Source organism: Dromiciops gliroides, chromosome 2, assembly GCF_019393635.1.
Source record: "Dromiciops gliroides isolate mDroGli1 chromosome 2, mDroGli1.pri, whole genome shotgun sequence".
In the NCBI taxonomy this organism is placed as follows: Eukaryota; Metazoa; Chordata; class Mammalia; order Microbiotheria; family Microbiotheriidae; genus Dromiciops; species Dromiciops gliroides.
This window is the reverse complement of record NC_057862.1, coordinates 126,718,577-126,734,943: the sequence shown is the minus strand read 5'-3', so window position 1 is coordinate 126,734,943 and position 16,367 is coordinate 126,718,577. Positions and strand designations below refer to the sequence as shown.

Sequence of the window (16,367 nt, the reverse complement as noted above, 5' to 3'; positions counted from 1 at the left end):
ATGCTTGTTCAACTTTTTTGGATTATTTTAAGGGTAAGGACCTTGATTTATATTGCTTTATATGCCCAGTCTATTGTACAGCATAGGCAGTATATATTGTAAGCTCTCAAATGATCGTTGGTCCGTTTATTTACAAGCAATTAGTTATTAAGCAGCTTCTGTGTTCAAGGCATTGTGTTATGTTGTGAACATATAGAAGGCTCTGATTTCAAGGAAATTCTAATAGTCTTTGTATATACATCTATATCTAGTAAATTATGTTACTGGGGGAAAAGAGGACAAATGTAAAGAAGATGAGGGAAGGTGCTATGAAATTTGAGGAAGGAGAGACTAATTTCACCCAGGGGATTGGGGTTGGAGATACTGATAGAGGGGGTATCTATATAGAAATGATCAAGCTGTGGGATGAGGAGTGAGAGAGAATAGAGCCTGAGAAAGAATTTGGGGGCCTGGGAATTGACATGTGAGGGATGGAAAATAAGCTAGCCAAAGAGATATGAGTTATCTGAAAGGTGTAGGGACGGACCATGGGAGGGGAATGTTAAGAAATCCTAGGGAGAGGAGGACGTAGCTTAAAGTGTCAAATATCAGGCATGGGCGGGGGTTGGGGGGGAAGGCCATTGGATTTAGTGATGAGGAATCTCCTATTGGAATAGGTTTTTTAGTAGAGTAGTGGGGAATGAAGTCCAAATCGTATGAATTTTAAGAGTGAGTGGATAGTGAGGGGGAGAGTATGAGTTTAAATTTTTTTTTCCATTTGTTTTGTGTTGAGGTTTTTTTTTGCAGGGCAGTGGGGGTTAAGTGACTTGCCCAGTGTCACACAGTTAGTGTCAAGTGTCTGAGGCTAGATTTGAACTCAGGTACCCCTGAATCCAGGGTCAATGCCTTATCCACTGCGCCACCTAGCTGCCCCGAGAGTATGAGTTTAGATGATTGTTTTTAGATATTTGGTCATGACATTCAAATGGTTTCAAATACACCCAAGAGCAGTAGTATGTTATACCACAAAGAGCATTTTATTTAGAATTAGAAGACCTAATTCAAGTTTACCTACTAGCTATATGACCTTGGATAAGTCACTCAATCTCTTTGACTTCAGTTATTTTATTGATAATGTAAAGAGGTTGGACTAGAAGATTTTGGGGGTACTGTCTAGCTCTAAATCTTTTATCTCAAGATCCCTCCCTCTGGCCCATTTCCTCATCTGGGGATCCTATGTTCATTCCTTGGTACCCTGTATTCAAATATGAGGCACTGCTGAATCTGACAAAGGTCACTTGAATTTTGGACTGTGAAACTGCCACAGCTGTCTTCTATTTCTTAGTTATTTCAGAAAGGGACAGGTAGATGAGACATTTCAATGGCAATCACTCATGTTTAGGTTTAAAAAAGAAAATGAAGCAGACTGCCATAATGGGAGAGTGTCTAGGATAAGGAGAGTAGCGACTTAATTTGGAGACCTAATAGCTTAATTAGTACTACTTGTTTGAGTTCATGGAAAAGCACATTGCTAAAAGTGCTATAAGAGTTAATTGCATGATGTTGGACGAGCTTATCCTCAGTCCCTGTATTTCCCCAAATGTATTGAGGATTAATTTTGTCACCATTTTAATGGGGGCTTTTATTAGTTGAAAGGGTTGTGAAAACCACCTGTGCTAATTTTATGAAAGGGAAGGCATGTAGTTATTGTTTTATTTTCTTAATCCTAGCAATCCTTTTACCAAATTTATGTAAGTTGAAGGATAAATGGTTTATGGCTATCCAAGAAATTTGCAGATTTTAATCAGTTGAATGTTTGATGATTATATAAGTGATTGTTTTTCAGTTAGAATGAGAATTTACTCATGGGAGTTTAAATGGTGGACTCCAAGGCAGAAGGTCACATTTGTGAATGAAAAGAAGCTAAGGTAGGACTTTGTAAGGTTAGCTTTTTCTTCTCCTTATGGAAGACTTGAGCTTTGGCTATAGTCACTTTATAGGGCAGACAGACTAAATTTGAGTGCAAAATGTCCTGAAAATTGACCTAGTTAACAAGCTCTTCTGTTGTTGTAGTTAGAAACACGATAAACCTGTTAAGTTAACCAACGTACTGACTCATCCATTCCATGGGCCTGTTCTTTCATAAAACAGAAGAAACCTTTAACCCAATATCTCTCAAGGCTAAGTGATTTAAAATAAACAAAACAGTACAAATACTCAAAGCACTTGAGTCTATTTTTGAACCCCATTTGCAACATCTTTTTATGGCCATCTAAACATTTCTGTGCTTGGCATGGTTGCAGTGAGATAGGTGTCATGTCATTAAAATGTGGAGTCAGAATTTTTGTTGCTTAGTACCAGTGATTTTTAAATGAGGCCTGCTTCAAGAGAAATATATTTTAATTCTCCAAGCTTTTGGAACTAAATGGTTTTTATGATCTCTTTTGTTTAATAATTCAGGCATAATGTGATGTGTCTTGCATTAAGAAAACGACCAAATTTATGTAAAGTATTTATGATTTGTTCTACTTTGCCTTGTGGGTAAGAGAGATGTTGATGTTGGCCACTTATAGGAAGGCAGTTCTGGAAATTGGCCTGAGTCTTCAGACCTAACCAAAATGAAGATATTGTGCTGAAAGGGACCCTAGAGAATAATCATCTAATTTAATCCCCTCATTCCACAGATGAGAAAACTGAGTCCTAGAAAGAGGAAGTGACTTGCCCCAGGATCATAGAGCTAGTAAGTGATAATACTGGGATTTGAATCCATTTTCTCAAATTCCAGATCCAGTGCTCTTTCTGTTCAATCAGTAAACGTTTAAAAAGGGCCTATTATGTGTCAGATGCTGTGCTAAGCACTGGGGATAGAAAGAAAGGCAAAATATAATCTGTTCTCAAGGAGCTCACAGCCCAGTAGGGAGGCCAACATGGAAACAACTGTATACAAGCAGGATATATTCAGGAAAATTTGGAGATCAACAGATGGAAGATACTAGAATTCAGAGGGATAGGGAGGGGCAGCTAGGAGGCACAGTGGATAGAGCACCAGCCCTGGAGTCAGGAGTACCTGAGTTCAAATCCGGCCTCAGACATTTAACACTTACTAGCTGTGTGACCCTGGGCAAGTCACTTAACCCCCATTGCCTCACTTAAAAAAAAAAGAGGGATAGGGAAAGGCAGCTGTAGCACATAGAAAGTGGCATAATGGCTGTGAGGAAAGTGTAATTTTGGCTGGGACTTGAAGGAAGACAAAAAGTAGAGATGTGGAGGGAGAGTGTTTTAGGCACAGGAAACATTTAGAAGTGATCTCTTCCTCCTCTCTCACCTTATCAGTCCTCACAAATCAGGAAATACATCACGGGCAATTCTGTAGAAAATACAAATGTGATCTGTTACAAGTTGTGCAGTGTGTGTTCAGCTTGATGTTTTCTTTTTTCAGGATGACCTTAACTGTAAGAAAGCATTTTTTTGGTGAGGTGATAGGTTGAAACACTTAACGAGTTTGCCATAAACTGTTCCTGAAACTGAATTCTAAGCTTATCTTCTGTCAAGAAATTAAATGTGAGCAACGAAAGCTTGATATTTGAAGCAGTAATTTTGTCGATATCCTTTGAGTCTAGTTGAGAGTTGCTGTAGGAGTATGTGGAACTTAAAGCATTTCCTAATTTGTACTTAGGGCTCTGTGTGTGATTGATAGATAGATAGATAGATAGATAGATATAGATATAGATATAGATATAGATATAGATATAGATATAGATATAGATATAGATATAGATATAGATATAGATATAGATATAGATATAGATATAGATATAGATATAGATATACACAGAGCAGGGGTATTACCTTTACTTTTTTTTACTCCCAGTCTTTTAACAAATGAAATTTGGAAATACCCCATTTAAGTTGGGTTCTTTGGAACTTGGTACACATTTCCTTGTAGAAACAACAATTAAGGGAAGGCTTAGTTTCCATGCCCATCCAGAGAAGCTTCTTTAAACCATCATGTAGATGAACTGATGAAGGAAATGTACTGTGGCATCTAGCCACCCTTAACATTGTTTCTGTGGGTGAAGGCGCCCCAAGTACCAAGGAAGGATGCCAAGCACACGTCCCTTGCCACAATTCCATAATGAGAAATCCTCTCCCTGTATTATCTGGCATCTCCAGGGGTACTTAGTTTGGGAACTTTGCCAGCTGCACATCCTCTCTTCTCTCTTTGAAGAGCATCAAGAACATTTGAAGGCTGACATTATAGGTAGTGTTCTACAACCAGAGTCCTTCCTGTCCCCCTGCTTTGCAAAGAAATGGCGAAACGTCACATAACACATATTCAGTGAGTAAGATGCAAAGGGAGTGGAAAGTGTATCAGTGCTGTAGTCAGGAGCCCTGGCTTGGAGGCCTGGTTCAAATAGAACTCATACAACAAAAGGTAAGTCATTTAAATTGTCTGAGTTTCTGTTTCCTTATATGTGACATAGAGATCATTCTTCAGCTGCTTCACAGAATTGTTTTGAGTCAGGTGAAACATCTTTGTAAACTGTAAAATTGATAGCTTCTCTTTTTTAATGTTTGGGTTGTAGATTAAAAAGAATGCTAAGTTTACAGTAAAAAACAAAGACAAACAAACAAAAACCTGGTTTTGAATCCTGGTTGTCTGTGACCATGAATGAGTCAGCGTGACCTTTTTGGACTCCACCTTTACTGTGGGCATTCAGGTGGATGCCCAAATCCCTTACAGGTTTGGTAGAATCCTGTCTACAGGGGAGAATTGGACAGTGATAATTTTATACTTGTTTGATCAAGGACTCCCCAGTAGCACTGTGAGAATAAGATGCTTTTTTTTCCTTTGGTGAGGCAGTTGGGGTTAAGTGACTTGCCCAGGGTCACACAGCTAGTAAGTGTCAAGTGTCTGAGGCTAGATTTGAACTCAGGTACTCCTGACCCCAGGGCCAGTGCTCTATCCACTGCGCCACCTAGCTGCCCTGAATAAGATGCTTTTACACCCACTACTATATACAGTAGAATGGTGATTGTGGTAAAATCCAAGATCAGGTTCAGATCTATACAGAATTCAGAACTGGAAGACACTGAGCACGCTTTTGAATACTGTTACTTTTTCTGTGTAATTTTTATTTTATGCTTGATCTGTACCTTAACAGAAAGCATAGAACTTGAAGAAATAACCAATCTCACCAAAGCAAAATGTTATTTCCTAGTGTATTTTGAGAATACTAAGTGCCTGTTCATGTATATATCACAGCTGGAGGTTAATTTATTGTTGCTATGCCCAAGTAATGCTTTTTTCTTTGTTCTTTTACCAAATAGCTATTAGCTCCCTTCCAATTTGAGATGAAAGGGATGATTAAACTCATTCTATCAAATAGATGATGTAATTTATGAACTTTTATTTTCAAAGGTACATAGTTCAATTTGTTTGAAATGCTTTTGCAGCTATTTTTTCCAACATGAACTAGATTGTTTCAGAAGTGCCTCCCTCTCCCCTTTTACTGTTTAAAAATGTTTTTTGGGGGGTTGTGGTATTTTTTTACCTCTATGTGTCCCATAGTATTAGCAATTGGGGGGCAGGAGGAGGAGAAGAGAGAGAAGGGAGAGGAAGAGGGGAAGAGAGAGAGACAGAGAGACAGAGAGAAACAGAGAGAGACACAGACCCTGAAAATGACAGGTTGAATAACTGGTTTTGCATTATCTTGAGCGTTTGGAAAGCTTCTTTTACTGGATCTCACCAACTAGACATGTTCCTCTTGGCTTATTTTGTAAGGAAGGATAGGTAAAGTGTGGAACTTCTGTGACCATCTGGTTACTCAATTGAGTTGTCAGATGATCTGTTAAATCTGTTAATTAAATGTCATTACTAAGACAGAAGGGAGTAATTCATTTGCAGCTGCCTCTTCTCCTGTTTGTAAGTTATGGGCAAATGGCATAGAATCAGAATTTCAGAGTTTTGACATCTGGAAAGAGCCAGAGAGCTCCCATAGGCAGTCAGGATTCTCCTTAATTTATACATGAGAAAAATGAAGTCTAGAGAGATGTGAAGTGACCAGCCCAAAGTTAATCTGCAAACATTTCTTTAGAAGCTCCTCAGTTAATAAATTCCTGAGGTGAGAGAGGAACCATTGTTCTTTCTAGTACACAGGGCAATAAGGTATTGGGCTTTTACACCTCTGTTTGAGGGAAATATAGATTGTTTACAGTAAATGATGATTGAAATGAATTAGAATGAGTTAGGCCATTTTGGAGCAGTCTACCTAAAAAGTCACATGAAGCTAGTTTAAATTAAGTAGTAGTCTTTTTTTGGTTTTTGTTTGTTGTCATTTTTGCCTTTTTTGCTGGGCAGTGAGGGTTAATGTGTACCCAGGGTCACACAGCTAGTAAGTGTCAAGTATCTGAGGCTGGATTTGAATTCAGGTCCTCCTGAATTCAGGGCCAGTGCTTTATGCACTGAGCCACCTAGCTGCCCCCAAGTAATAGTCTTTTAAAAAATTTTTTAAATGAAGGTGGTCTTAAATCAAAGCTGAACTTTGAAAATACAAATTGTTAAGTTCTTTGAAGAACAGATGGAAAATAAAAGAACCAGAATTATAGCAAGGAAGGAGAGGTAGGAAGATGAAAGATAACTACTTCAAAACTTGCCCTGTTTGATGGAACAGAACATTTGGTGCTTAAATTAAGAAAGCATGCAGCCGTATTTTAAATTCCAATTCTTGCTCTTTTCCTTGATTTAAAAAAAACAAAAACAAAACCCTGTATACACCAAATGTAAAATTCAGTCTTTTTGACTTTTACCTTTTTGTCCAACTCAGAACGTGACTTCAGAATTATTTTGTAATCTAGCAAAGTACTTTTTAGTAATGGATCTGGTGGGGCAGCTTAAGTAGCACAGTGCATAAAGCACTGACTCTGAATTCAGGAGTACCTCAGTTCAAATGTGACTTCAGACACTTGACACTTACTAGCTGTGTGACCCTGGGCAAGTCACTTAACCCCTCATTGCCTTGCAAAAAAAAAGAAAAAGAAAAGAAAAGTAGTGGATCTGGCATTGCAATTAGAATAAATAGTTACAAATATAATAGAAGCCATCTTTTCTTTGTTTTAGATTGGAAAGCATTTTTAACTACCAAAGGACACATGTTTTGAAAATTATTTTACTCATTTATTTTATTTTAATATTACCTTTCTTTCTGAATACTCCCCACCCGTTTCTCTAACCAAAAAGCTAGCCCTTATAACAAATGAAAAAGAAAAAAAACAAAACAGTAAAGCAAATCTAACAAATACGTTAACTGAGCTTGATAGTAAATGGACATGAATAGCTCATCTCTGCAAAGAAGGGAGGGAGAGACATTTTCTCATCTTTTATTTTTCAGGGAAAGGCTTCATCATTATGACTAAATAGTATTTGATTTCATTATTTTTGTGCTTTCCATTTCCATTATTGTAATTATAATATATATTGTTTTCCTGATTCTACTTTGCATCAGTAAATTTACATCTGAACGGGCTTCTCTGAACTCATGCTTATCATTTATTACTGTGTAGTAGTATTCCATTATATTCATTACTACAATTACTATAATTGCACCTATAAATTAATACAGTTCATTAGTACTATTTCCCACTTGATAGGTATCTGTTTTTTTTTCCTATTTCTTTGCTACCACTAAAAGTCTCAATATGTAAATTGATGCATTTTTCATTTTAGAAACAAATTTCATCTTAACAGTGTCTAAAAGTGATACCCACATTGATTTATTTGGTTGTATCTTCTAAAGTTTTTTTGGCCTTTATGATTAGATTACATTATCATCATTTTCCTTTTACTCCCTGACCTGTCTCATTCTTTGTGCATCCTTCTCTTTGCTATAGAGATATGTAGCAAATATTTTACATACACAACCTTTAAACTCTGACCAGCCTACCTGAGAGCAACTAGGTGGTACTGTGGATAGAGTGCCAGGCCTGGAGTTAGGAAGACCTGAATTCAAATGTGGCCTTAAACACTTAGTAGCTGTGTGACCCTGGGAAAATCATTTAACCTCTGTTTACCTAAATTTCCTCTTATCTATAAAATGGAGATAACAATAATATCTACTTTGTAGGGTTGTTGTGAGGATTAAAGGAGATAATAATTGACACATGGCAAACACTATATAAATGTTAGCTGTTTTCAGTACAAATTATTCCCCACCTGCTAGAGATTGGCTATTTTGCAAGACCAATTAAAACATAAAACTAAATTGAACAGTGACTTAAGTCACATGGAATTCTATTTGAGAAAGGGTATTCCCCTTTGCTGGAGGGCTTTTGAAACTGTTAGTTCAAAGTCCTAATTAATCACCTAGCTTTTTTTTTTTTTTTTTTAGTGAGGCAATTGGGGTTAAGTGACTTGCCCAGGGTCACACAGCTAGTAAGTGTTAAGTGTCTGAGGCCGGATTTGAACTCAGGTACTCCTGACTCCAGGGCCGGTGCTTTATCCACTGCGCCACCTAGCTGCCCCTAATCACCTAGCTTTTAAAGGAAATATGAGTTACTTTATTTCTCATGTTCTGTTTTACTCTTCTCTCTCTGACATTACAGTAATAAACTTTGACTCAAAGACGGCAAAATATGCCGACTAGGACATTTCTGTTAACAGATTCTGGATTAGAATGTAGAATGAGGCTTTGATATTCAGTAGAATATTATCCTTTGTTATTTAATATAATGATCTCCAAAGTGGATGCTGTGGCTTGATGCTCAGAAGAATTGGGAAAATGAATCATATCCCCTTCCCCTTGAGCTAATCCCGGGCTTGTCTCTGATAAACCTTACCTCTTCCTTTTTCCTTATTATAACCACTTAATAACCAACTCTCCCACCTGCCCTCACAAATCCCCCACTTTTTTTTTTTTTTTTTAGTGAGGCAATTGGGGGTTAAGTGACTTGCCCAGGGTCACACAGCTAGTAAGTGTTAAGTGTCTGAGGCTGGATTTGAACTCAGGTACTCCTGACTCCAGGGCCGGTGCTCTATCCACTGTGCCACCTAGCTGCCCCCCCACCTTTCTTTTAATGGGAGAGAGTGAGCAGCATAGGATAAGCAAGGATAGATAAGTTGGAGTTACATTATCCCCACCCCCACCCTCACCCCCAACCCAACCTTCATATGAATTACCAGTAAAGGCACCACCATCCTTTCAGTTTCCTGGGTTCACAACCTCCTCCTTATCATTGTCACCTCACTCAACTAAAATTACTTGCTGCAGTTACCTTTGATTTCTTAATTGTCAAATCTGATGGTCTTTTCTCAGTGTTCATTTTTCTCAATCTCTTTTGATGTTTTGGATGGCTCTAATATATGACTTGTTAATTTCACATTATGGTCTGGCTTCCTTCTCACCTTGAGCACCACCCTTCTCCAACTCTCACCTGTAGCTCCAAGAATCTGTAGCATATACAGTAGCCTCATCTCAGTAAAACTATTGGGCTAAACCAGGTTGAGGGTAATTGATAGGATTCAAACCTGTCGGTGAGTTAGGAGGCTGTCTTTCCCAAGCATGTGAAATGGGTGGATGAGGACAGTTTGTTCTAACAGCCTTGAAAGCAGTTGAAGCAGGTGTTGTGCATGCTTAGAGTTTGGTTAGATATTGAAGACACCAATGTCATCTTCTGCATCCTGAGCCATCTCTGGTCATCGACTTTTGTCAAGGCTGTTTTGTGAGGCTGATAACTTTGAAAAACTCTGCCTCACATAAATCCAGTTTACCTGCTAGGCTAAACATCATCTTGTAATGTCATTGGTCGTCTTCAGACATGGATGAACAACAACCACAACCATCCCTCCCACCCCCAAAAAGATGAAATCAATTTATTACAAGTCATATGAAACAATTTTCTTATTGCTGTATAATTAGAATTTGTAGCCATATGATATTTTAAAAATTATTAGTTATATTCCGCTTATTAAGTAGCAAATGATGATTAGGACTTCTTTATATAGGATAGGATTTTGATTCCACTTCTGGTCCTAAAGAATTTATGACTTATCAGACCAGAAAACCATTTAGGCCAAACTATTATCACACAGTCTGTTTATTGGAGCAGATATTAAACTTATATTCAGTATCGGGCAATGTAGGAAGGCAGTAGAGATGATACAGCAATAGCATACAGTAATTAAATAAGAAGGTAAGATTTGTTATAGTAATGACAGGGTTTAAGGATAATATCAGGTGATCATTGGTGATCACTTTTCTTTGATTATTTGCTCTTGGATGGAAAACATGAATTAGTGGAGGAGTAAGCATCCTCTTAGGTATTCCTTTCCCCTCTATACAAACTTTACAAAAAATCATCTCCATGCCCAGCTATTAAGTGGCATCCCTCTTATTCCTTTACATATTATAAGGTATCAGTGCTTCAGTGGGATCTGACAAATTACAGAGTAAGTTGAAATGAAAAAAAAGGAGGAAAACGTGTTGAGTTGAAACCACAGCTCCTTGGGAACTTTGAGAAATGACTTGAAGAAATTATGGTACATAAGTGTGATAGAATACTATTGTGCTGTAAGAAAACAGTGAAGTGGGTTGTTTCAGAAAATCCTGGAAAGACTTGCATGAATAGATGCAGAGTGAAGTCAACAGAACTAGAAGAATTTATACCAAGTAACAACATTGTAAAGACAAACAACTTTTAAAGACTTAAGAACTCTGATCAGCATAATGATGAATCACAATTCCAAAGAACTAACAATGAAACTTACTATCTCTTTTACTTATACATGCTTTGTTTTCTTTTGGCTTTCATCCCTATTCACCAAGCACATACATGGATCTCAAAGGAGCAAGCAAAGGATGAAAAAAGGCAACTGGCTTCACATAATATTTGGTCTCCTCAAACTCTGATACTTTATGAAGTAAGGCTTTGATGTTTAGAATCTTACTAAAGTAGATTTTTTTATCCTGCCTATCTTCTTTTCCCTTAGGGTGACTGTGTTGTCACAGTGCTGCTTGCTGAAGAGGATAAAGTTGAAGATGATGTAGTTTTTTACTTGGTGTTTTCTGGCTCCACTCTCCACCACTATACAAGCACCAGGAAAGTTAATCCTGATACCTTGGAGACAATTGCTCCTGGTGAGTACTTAAAAACGAACCTTTAAAGGAAATATTGTCAGTAATATTTGAAGGTAAATGACTTGGACTTCTTTTATTTTATCCCTTGGAATACAGGAGTGAGGAGAGTGAATCAAGGGGATTAAAGAGTACTATTAGATTTTGGTGGTTTTTTAAAAATACCATTTTAATAATTCCTGGTGGAATCAGAATTCAGCAATGATATAGATACTTCCCATTGTAACTTTTAGAAGGCTAACATGAGTGAATATTTACCATTTAGTCTTTAGTAAGTGACAGTTAAAATAGGGACCTTTGTCAAAAGTTATTTAAGTAATATTAATATAGTGGGTAGGTGGGGGCGGCTAGGTGGCACAGTGGATGAAGCACCGGCCCTGGATTCAGGAGTACCTGAGTTCAAATCCGGCCTCAGACACTTGACACTTACTAGCTGTGTGACCCTGGGCAAGTCACTTAACCCTCATTGCCCCGGAAAAAAAAAATAGTAGGTAGGTTCAGAAAAATGTTGGCCATTATTGGCTTGGGGATGACCTTTTATGATTGAAATTTCAGCTCAGAATTTTCTGATTTCCATGATAATGCAAAACAGTTTATTAAATGATGAATTATTTTCCTTTAGGGGAAGTGAAGAAGGCTCGATTTGATTTATTATTCCTTACCTTTTTCGTATTGTCCCTTTTCTGTCATGGTGATGTCTACTTACTGGGATGAGTGGGCTAAACTGTCCTTTTGAATGTGAGCTAACACCAGTTATCTATTTTCACACATACTGATATGAAAAAGTTAAGAGTTGGATCAGGGGGCCTACATAGGGTAGCCCAAAGTATCTGAAAAAATGATTTTACATTTGTTATCTGTGAATGTAGCAAGCTAAGGTATAGAATAATTTCAGAGCAATTTTGCTCTCATTCCTCTCAACAAAACACTGCAGGGAATGTAGGAAGAAAGTAGAACCTAAAATTAGGATGAATGTCTAGGAACTTTACCAAAAAATGGAGCTAGAGGGGCAGCTAGGTGGCACAGTGGATAGAGAGCACCGGCCCTGGAGTCAGGAGTACCTGAGTTCAAATCCGGTCTCAGACACTTAACACTTACTAGCTGTGTGACCCTGGGCAAGTCACTTAACCCCAATTGCCTCACTTTAAAAAAATGGAGCTAGCAGTTCAGAATGGTTACCGATTGCTTTTCAAAAGGTGATTACCTACCTTCCTTTGTAATTTAGAGTCCTGGCTATAAGCCGTCTTTTCCTCCATGTATACCATACTATGCATATCATGACTTTGAACTCTGTTCTCTAAAAGGTGTCATACAGTATCAGCATTACTAAACATTTATTAATTGTTAGTGATAGAGATATTTTACCGTGCTTTTTTTAATCCAGCATTAGTCATGACGTTTTACCAAAAAAGTATGGGAAAAGAAACTGAGTTGGCCTCCGGGTAAATTCTAGAATGAAAACTTACATTTTTCTGAATTTGTAAGCACAGAAGAAAACAGGAACAAAGCCTCATTTTGAGGTGATTGGATTGGGGGTTGTGTTTGGTTGCCATGAAATGCTTTTTTGCATTCAATTCACCTGACATTTATTAAGTACCTTTTCTGTACCAGACAACTGTGTAAGGTGCTAGGGGTACAAAGACAGAAACAAAATAGTATCAGTCTATCAGGAGCTCACATTTTACTGGGAAAATGTATCCTATACATAGGTAAGTATAGGAGGAGGAAAAATCTGGAGGATGAGAAATTCTAAGGATGCTTCAGGGAGGGGAGTGGTACTTGACTTGAGCCTTGAAGGAAGACAAAATTCTGAGAAATGGAGATGAAGAGGGAGGGTGCATGCATTCTAGGAAATGTTGAACAATGGTAATACTGCCCAAGACCTATCTGTTAGACAACAGACTTCAAACTCAAGCCTTTTTACATAGTTTGTATCAGGAGGAGCAAGAAGGTGGAAGTTATGGAATGCTGAGATGGGTGTCTTACTCATGATTTTTTTTTTTTTTTTTTTTTGCTGTCTGGAATCCATCTTGCAAACGGTCTTTCTTTTGAACAAACATTATATGTAGTAGAGATTTTATTAACATTAAAGATACAAAGTCATCGGGAATAGTAGAAATGGCAGAGGTTCTAAGAGTGGAGAACTAAGTTCTATTCCTGATACTAATAATTGACCTTTTAACCTTCGAAAAGTCATTTAATTCTATGGACCTTACTTTCCTTTTCTGTAAAATGAAAAAGATTGAACTAGATAATCTCTGAGGTCTTTTCTAGAGTCAAAAGTCTTTAATTGTGCTGAGATCATTACAGTTTAAGCTGACATACATTTGATGAAAAAGACTTAAAATCCACTCACCATTCTAATTGTTCTCTCTTGCAACCTGTCCTCTATTCTCTGTCTGTTTGTCTCTTTGTCTCTCTCACATGCATATACCACCACACTGTTATTAGTCCATACATATTTTAAGAAATTAGTGAACCCCATGTATGTCATTAGAGATGGAGATACATATTAAGTGTAAATTGAAAGGAATATTGAAGGTTCATTAGAAATCTTTACAATCGGGGGTGGCTAGGTGGCACAGTGGATAAAGCACTGGACCTGGAGTCAGGAGTACCTGAGTTCAAATCTGGCCTCAGACACATGACACTTACTAGCTGTGTGACCCTGGGCAAGTCACTTAACCCCCATTGCCCCGCAAAAAAAAAGAAAGAAAGAAAGAAATCTTTAGAATCTCCATATCCTAGAGTCTAATTTTTTAAATTAACATAAAATCAAATAAAATGAACATTCTTCCTGCTTAAAAATATTAATAGTCAGGTTTTCCTCTTATATTTCTCTTAGCACAGACTCCTGAATAAGGTATTGTAGACTGTTCATTACTTTGGTGCTGAATGTGATAATGGACAGTAAATCTGGCAGGTGTAAACACAAAAGGGGTTGAATTTGAAAAGTTTCTGTGTAAATCAGTTCTTTGAAATTCAAAAAACATTTCCCCTTAGAAATGTAGTTGTTAAGTGACTGATTTCCAGGCTATTCTCTCCCCCCCACCAATCCCTTCACCCTAACCCACCCCCCCAAACCCAAAACAACAAAAGATCTTTTAAAAATATAATGTCACAGATTGAAGCACAATTTTTCACTTTATTTTTCTTGATTTGTTTTTGTAATATGGGTAACATGTAAATATGTTTTGTATGATTTCATATGTATACTTGATATCATTTTTCTTGCCTTCTCAATGTATGGGGGACAGCCCGGCAGGCAGGAGAAACTCAGAACTCAAAATTTTAAAAAATGAATGTCAAAAATAAACAAATAATAGATTTATTAAAAAACACAATGTCACTGAAATAATATACATTTGTAATTAATGAAGGAATGAATGAAATGTTTATTAAGGATTTACTATGTGCAGAAACACTGTGCTAAGCCAAGAATACAAATAGAAAAGTCTTTGCTCTTAAGGGTCTCACATTCTAATGAGACAGCACCTGGAAGGTTTTAACTCAAGTCAGATGGAAAAGTCCCATGGTCTTTAGAGTGCAGCAGCAGCTCTGTTAATGTTTCTTCTTTAATGCCATTTCCACTGCTAAAATCAGATTAGTTTCTGATATTGATTTGACCTACTTGGCATATGCTGCCTCCTGTGTCTCTCCTAGAGTACTCTTATTCCTTCATGGAATATCAAATACTTTTCTGGTATTAAAATAATGTTCCTAAATGAGTTTGTTGCAAAGATTCTCTCCATCCCCCTCCATCCTACTCACTAAAAAGAAAGGTGAGAGTGACTTCGGAAATATCTTCTTGTTTCTCTTTTCTCCACCTTAATCTCTTCCAGACTTAGAAAAGAAAAGCTGATGCACCAGAGCACGTTTTGCATTCTCTTAGGAATAAAACAACAGAGTTTTTGTTGTTGTTTGTTCTCTTTTGTTTTAGGTGCCTCCCCCCCCAAATCTGGCTGTATAGTGGGAGCATGGCTTCTCCCACCTCACCATTGATTTCATATAACATTTTTAAACATTCAGGGGACACTTTTCCATGGCTTCAGCATGAATCTGCCTATTTCTTAGTGTGCTGGCTTTTTTTAATAAAAAGGACATTTTTAAACTGAATGTGAATAAAAGTTAAATGACATTCAATCACAGCCTTTAGGAAGAAAGGTGGTAAGTGATACTCAGGTATGTAGGTAAGGTTAATGTAGATACATTTTATTATTTGAAGTTTATCTTGGGCCCCACCTCACGTTTTTGTATTTGTTCCTCACTTAACTTCTAGCTTCCTATTTCTCTTCTTGAAGACCACTGCTACCTCCTTTCTACTTCTGAAATGCTCCAGTATTAACTTATTCTCCTTTCTTCTATTCTCCCCACTCTCACGCATTCAGAACCCACATTCCCTTAGGACTTGGTTTTAGAAAAGCACTGTGACTAAGCTACTTACATATGAAGTTGTAAATAATGGGTTGTTGTGTAATGTTGTAGAAGGAGCACTGGATTTGGAGTCAAGGGGACTTGATCCTAATCTCCTCCCTCTCCCCAATGCCTCTGTGACTTTGGACTAGTCACTTAACCTCAGTTTCTTGAGCTGCAAAATAAAGGATTGGACTACATGACCTCTAAGGTCCGATCTATTTCTAAATCCAATGAATCATTCAAAAGGTGGGTATTTGTTAATGCAGTATCTAAATATAGCCATAGGTTTGGTCTAAATAGAGTGAAGGAGACATGTATAGGATGTGTTGTAAAATATGGGGCTAGAGAGAGAAGTCGAGAATAACAATAATGTGGTTGTCTGCCTGAATGACTGAGAAGATGGTAATTGGAAATTAAGAAGATGGGGTGATTTTGTTTTTTAGGGTGTGTGACACAGACACACACACACATATATACATATATATACATATCCACATATCCACACTGTGTGTATGTGTGTGTATATATATGTACATATATGCATGTATGTATCTATACACACATATCCACACTGTGTGTATATATGTATGTATTTATAAACTGTAGGGGCCAGAATTTGATATAAATAGTGTTATTTGGGTGACTCACCTTAATATTGGGGTCCCGGAAATATGAGGGACCTTTTAGGTTCACCCTCCCCTCTGAACTGCCCTTTTTAGATATTTCTCCCAGGCCAATAAGAAGGGAGCCTTTAAGCTTTAGTTCACAAAAGGATCAGATTTTATTACTTGGGAATTAATTAAACAACAAAGGTGAAACTAATAAAATTCAAAGATAAGGAAA

The 16,367-nt window shown here is 37.4% G+C and overlaps 1 protein-coding gene across 1 annotated transcript in view; it reads left to right on the top strand.

The window, feature by feature from the left end:
- The window catches only part of AKAP13 (A-kinase anchoring protein 13), a 393,887-nt gene that overhangs the window by 148,818 nt on the left and 228,702 nt on the right, over nt 1–16,367 (top strand). Inside the window, exon 3 of the mRNA XM_043982253.1 lies at nt 10,964–11,111. Within this exon, the coding sequence (XP_043838188.1) occupies nt 10,964–11,111 (148 nt within the window). The remainder of the gene's footprint in view (nt 1–10,963; nt 11,112–16,367) is intronic.